We start from the raw sequence: 5,885 nt of genomic DNA on the forward strand, positions 1-5,885 counted from the left end.
AACAAACTGCCTAGTAAAACTTCAGATACTGGCTACCTAATCATAACTATCTGGCCATCAGTTTCACTAGATACTCTTTCACCTCTCAATGAAAGTCCCACAGTTCACAATGTTATAAGTGGCTTTCCTCAGAGAAGTTTCTGCATAACATAACATAACCCTCCAGGGACTTCCCAGAACTTTGTCAAAAATTCAGAGCAGAAGCCAGGTCTCTTGTTGTCTACTGATAGCACCAGATAACCCCTTTCTGGGGTCACCTCACTCTAGGGTCTTGCACTTCTTTTGTGCCCCGGAGTCAGTCTTTGATGTTTGCAGTCTTTGCTTGAGGCCACTGTCTGAATGAATTCAGATGTTCCAGATGAGAAGATACAGGTACAGGTTTACATAATAAGGCTGTTCTCCATCACCCCCTCCACTACCAATCAGCTGGAGCGCTGCAGCTCCCCATGCTATTTCTTTCTCCACTGCTGCAGATTTCCAGGGCTCTGAGAAAAGGAGGAGGACCCAGATTCTGCTTTTCAGATCCACGCGCTGATCCCCACTACAACCAGTGACCTGAACTTGGAGTCTGAGTAGGGTAAGAAGGGCTCTGCTGAGGGTGCTCAGGGAACAGCCAGGAGCACTGGAAGGAGGCTGATTGAACTTTTAGATAGCAAAAAATGGAGAAGGATCCAAATCATGGAAAACAAAGGCCTGAATTCTGGTCAGCCTCAGTCCCACTGATACAAGCTTTTCCCTGCCCCTCCCTCCCTTCACCCCCAGTCTTCTCAAACACAATGCATTAAAACCACTTGCATTCTGCTCTTCTATCCTCTTCAGGTCTTTATCATCAGGACAGGGTTCCACAGATAGGAAGTACCGACCCTTTGTTCTGTGTCAGATGTGGACATTTGACGTCATTAGAAGTGCTCTCAAATACATGCATCTCATTAGACTCTCGCAGCTCTGTAGGGAGCTATTATTAAATCCATCTGAGGACATCAATGCTTAGAGTTGTGAATCAGGTTAGAGACTCAGTGAGGGCAGGAACACTTCTCATGATAAATGAGGACAGAGCACTGGTTTAAAGGGCAGACTCTTTCAAAAAGACCCCCACACTCCATGCTATCACCAGAGAAGCCACTGTGGGGGCCCTTTTAGTTTTGGTACTTGATTGATTACAGGAATATTTCAAATCTGGAATTCTGGTTGAAAAACCGAGGCAGGTAGATCACTTGAGGCCAGGATTTCGAGACTAGCCTGGCCAACATGGTGAAACTGTCTTTACTAAAAAAATACAAAAATTAGCTGGGTGTGGTGGTGGGCACCTTGTAATCTCAGCTACGTGGGAAGCTGAGACAGAAAATCTGTTGAACCCTGGAGGCAGAGGTTGCAATGAGCCAAGACTGTGCCACTGCACTCCAACCTGGGTGATACAGTGAGACTCTGTCTCAAAAATAAACAAACAAAAACAAAAACCTCAAAACTGGAGTTCTTTTATGATGACATTTTCAAGGAGCAGCTCCAACAAACCAAGATCATTTGTAATAGTGATAATTAGGGGAATGACCCCTGAGAAGGAATATGGGTAGTTAGTAATGAACGTATGTTCCACTCAGGCTTTGGAGAAAGTGTTATAAGGAAGTCAAAATTGGAGAAGCATCATTTTGCAGAGTCAGTGTAATTGCAGGCTGGGCTATCATTTCAGGAAATCGAAGCCTTGCCTAGGAACCACCTCCCAAGTAGTTACTCATCTTTTACATTTCCCTAAAATCTGACAACCCTTTCCACTTCAAGGACATAAACCTTAAAATATCATCTCTTTTGGACACATGATCTCCTGAGAGTTGGTCTGGCAAAAATGAGCCAGCTGGAGGGTGATCGGCTCCTCAGGTTGGGAGTAAGAGAGGGACGACAGGAGATGCTTGGAATTCTCAAAATGAACTTCATCTATTTTTCTAATTTTGTGATTTGCTCACACAGGCTGAAGCATGTTTTTAGTTCTTAGAAACTCTATTCTCTAATGAGAATTATCATCTTCTCACTGGGGAACCAAATAGTAAAATTGCACCCAAGTACCTGCCTGGTGGGGAAGGAATTTTAAGGTGGAGCTCAGCTCTCTGGGCATTGTCTGGATAACGCTTTTCTTTCTCTTCTCTGTGGACACACAGGTGGCCCTGGTGACTGAGATGGCATCGTCTCTAAAGATCTGGGGCACACCCTTGGCCCTGCTTTGCATCCTATCCACACTGCTTGTACAGAGCAAGGAAGTTTCTTGGAGAGAATTCATGAAACTGCACTACTTAAGTCCAAGTAGAGAATTCAAAGAGTACAAATGTGATGTCCTCATGAGAGAAAATGAAGCTCTGAAAGACAAGAGCTCTCACATGTTTATCTATATCTCGTGGTACAAAATCGAGCATATATGCACTAGTGACAACTGGATGGATCGCTTCCGAAATGCATATGTATGGGTCCAGAATCCTCTCAAAGTACTCAAGTGTCACCAGGAGAACTCCAAAAATAGCTACACAGAGAGCAGGAGCTTCAACTACATTGAATTCCATTGTAACATGGATGGGTATGTTGATAGGATAGAAGACCTAAAGATGATAGAACCTATCAGCAACTAGAAAGTCTATGCACATCCTCAGGTATTGGTAGAGTATTCAGTGCTTTCTAAGTAGCGGCCCCTGCCTCCATCAATAGCCCCTACCACTCCCCACTTGCATTTATTTGTCAATGTTTTCCAAATACTTAGAGTTATGAATAGCATAATTTCTTGATACCATAACCTTGCCTGTGTTGTTTCTCTGACTGGAATACACTTCTGTCTTCATTTACCTAATTTACTCTTGCACTTTTGTCAACATTCAGCTCATATGGCATCTATTCTTGACTAACCCAAGACTTCCTGATATTCCCTCTCTTGATACATACCCAAGCTGAACAATCTTCCCTTCCCTAAATAAATCATATGATTCCAATGTGTGTGACATTCATATATGTTGTGTGCACGGAGTAAGTATTGTGTGATTGATATGGGTGTGTGTGATCTAGACTATGCATGTGATTGATGCTGTGCAAGGGATTTAAGGTATATTTTATGGGTGTATGTCTAATGTATGTAATATGTTTGTGTATATGATGAGGGTGTAAATGATTGTGTGCTTAGTTCAATACAAGTTGTGATGTAGGCATTGATTGCAGCATCAATTTGAAATAATCAAAAGTGTCAGAATCCAGTTTTAAAGAGTTGATTCAAGCAAAAGGCTAGGAGTGGCCATTCAGTGACACACAGACTCCACAGAAATGGGTTCAGTGCTCCAAAGCTGAAAATTAAGTTCTTGCTTATGTAGGAAAAAGACAAAAGAATTCAACAGAATTACAACAATTTCTATAACAGCTGGTTTAAGAGTTACAACAAATTAATTCGTTACAGTTTGTCCCTGACTTCAAGTCTTCTTTTCTTTTCTTTATAGCTTGTTTTCACCTCCTTTTCAATTTAAAAGAGTGTTTTTAACATTCCATCTTAATGTGATAGTGATGAAGTCTTTCTAAGAGGAGAGGGAAGTTACTCTATAATGAAGACCAACAGTGGAGAGGAAAGGAGTCTTCTCCTGTACCCTTCGGTAAATTACAACATTTCACCAAACAATGCAGGCAAGAAAGAAGGTTTAGGCCAGGCGCGGTGGCTCAAGCCTGTAATCCCAGCACTTTGGGAGGCCGAGATGGGCGGATCACGAGGTCAGGAGATCGAGACCATCCTGGCTAACACGGTGAAACCCCGTCTCTACTAAGAAATACAAAAAAATAGCCTGGCGAGGTGGCAGCGCCTGTAGTCCCAGCTACTCGGGAGGCTGAGGCCGGAGAATGGCGTGAACCCGGGAGGCGGAGCTTGCAGTGAGCTGAGATCCGGCCACTGCACTCCAGCCTAGGCTACAGAGCGAGACTCCGTCTCAAAAAAAAAAAAAAAAAAAAGAAAGAAGGTTTAATCTATAAACAGAGAAACCACGGTTACAGCTGCCTTGGTTACAGTGGCCTGGCATGTGGCTGAGGCCCCCAAATCACATTTCTTTAAGGTTAAAAATAATTTAGAGTTCCAACAACTGAGTTGTTAAATTACTTATTTTCACAGTGGTGACATGTTTTAGTTCCATTCAGATTTTGGGGCACTGGCAGAGCTCACTGGGTGTAAAACACGTAGCATGGTTTCTTGCTTATAGTAGGTGCTCAGTGAAAATTGCTTCGTTTCTCAACTCATTCTTTGGCTTAGTACTTTCATTTTGACTTTGATAAACAAACATAACAAGTGCTCATCAATCATTTGCTCTCCCTAACTCTAGAGATGGGGATTTACACAATAAAAATACATGCTGGATATGTTGGCTCACACCTGTAATCCCAGCACTTTGAGAGGCTGAGGCGGGTGGTCAGGAGTTTGAGGTCAAGAGTTTGCCATTTGAGGTCAGGAGTTTGAGAACAGCTTGACCAACATGGTGAAACCCTGTCTCTACTAAAAATACAAAAAATGAGCCAAGTGTGGTGGCACATATCTGTAATCTTAGCTACTCGGGAGGCTGAGGCAAGAGAATCACGTGAACCCGGGAGGTGGAGGCTACAGTAAGTTGAGATGGTGCCACTGCACTCCAGCCTGGGTGACAGAACCAAAGCATCTCAAAAAATAAAAACAAATAAGCAAACAAAAAATACAGCAGGCCATCATCTGTGAGGACTGAATTCTGACCTTTTTTTTCTCTCTTGCTCAAATTCCTATCTAAGGGCCTTGGAGAATCACACCCTGAAAACCATAAAATATTATTAAGTGGGTTTTATTTAACTCTATATAATTCATGTTTATACCCAGTCAGTTCTGCCAATACCCCCAAATCTGAGTGGAACTAAAGCATATCACTAGTGTGAAAATAAGTAATTTAATGTGGCTTACTTTCCAACCTGACTCTGCCATAACATCACATGACAGATAAAGAAATCAAAATATTTTATCCCAAAATATTTTTTTGCCTTATTTTGAAAAATGGCCCTGCAAAGCCATCTTCTGTAGGGAAAAGTTGCATCTGTAAGGAATCTCTATTAACATAATCAGATCTTTCCCCTTCCAGGCCCTCCCAATCCTGAAGAGATTAACTGAGAGTCTAGCACCTTTTAAAGGTCTGAATAGGAAACATTTGCCATCTATTGTCTCTAAGGGTAGCCACCTATGAGACTTCATCTACATAATAAGAACCTTGGTCTCCACCATCCTTTATTTTAACCCAGACACTCCTATCTATTGAGTCTAGGTTTTTCAATAATAACAATTATTTCAAGCAATTGCCTATCAAAACATCTTTGAATTCAACTAATTCCTGTAAGCCCTTGCTTCAAGTTGTCCTGCCTTTCTGGACTGAACCAATGTATATATCACCTATATTGACTGATATATCTCCCTAAAAGCTACACAACCAAACTGTAAACCAATCACCTTGGGCACATGTTCTCAGGTCCTCCTGAGACTATGCCTCAGGGCCATGGTCACACACATTTGGCTCATAGTAAACCTTTTTAAATGTTTTATGGAGTTTGACTTTTTTTGTTGACATTTGTATGGGAGCTATACATTCCTAGGATTTAAAAAAAAGGAACTCCTCTTTTATCAACCACAGACCTACAGATGTCCCCACTGGACTCAATTCATTACGAATGTTTCTGCCGGGCGTGGTGGCTCATACCTGTAATCCCAGCACTTTGGGAGGCCAAGGTGGGAGGATCATGAAGTCAGGAGTTCGAGACCAGCCTAGCCAACATAGTGAAACCCCATCTCTACTAAAAATACAAAAAATTAGCCAGTCATGGTGGCAGGTGCCTGTAATCCCAGCTACTTGGGAGGCTGAGGCAGGAGACTC

The 5,885-nt window shown here is 42.3% G+C and overlaps 1 protein-coding gene across 2 annotated transcripts; it reads left to right on the forward strand.

The window, feature by feature from the left end:
- Positions 1-371: 371 nt before the first annotated feature.
- EDDM3B (epididymal protein 3B) lies at positions 372-4,692 on the forward strand. Of its 2 annotated transcripts, XM_077938004.1 has the most exons (3): positions 372-577; positions 2,151-3,654; positions 3,969-4,692. In XM_077938004.1, exon 2 carries the CDS (start codon positions 2,169-2,171, stop codon positions 2,610-2,612), a length of 444 nt encoding a protein of 147 aa, XP_077794130.1. In that variant the 5' UTR covers positions 372-577; positions 2,151-2,168; the 3' UTR covers positions 2,613-3,654; positions 3,969-4,692.
- The last annotated feature ends 1,193 nt before the right edge of the window (positions 4,693-5,885 follow it).

Source organism: Macaca mulatta, chromosome 7 (assembly GCF_049350105.2).
Source record: "Macaca mulatta isolate MMU2019108-1 chromosome 7, T2T-MMU8v2.0, whole genome shotgun sequence".
In the NCBI taxonomy this organism is placed as follows: domain Eukaryota; kingdom Metazoa; phylum Chordata; class Mammalia; order Primates; family Cercopithecidae; genus Macaca; species Macaca mulatta.

What these genes read in the sequence shown, in the direction of transcription:
- EDDM3B (XM_077938004.1), top strand. Translation starts at nt 2,169, where the DNA reads ATGGCATCGTCTCTAAAGATCTGGGGCACACCCTTGGCCCTGCTTTGC.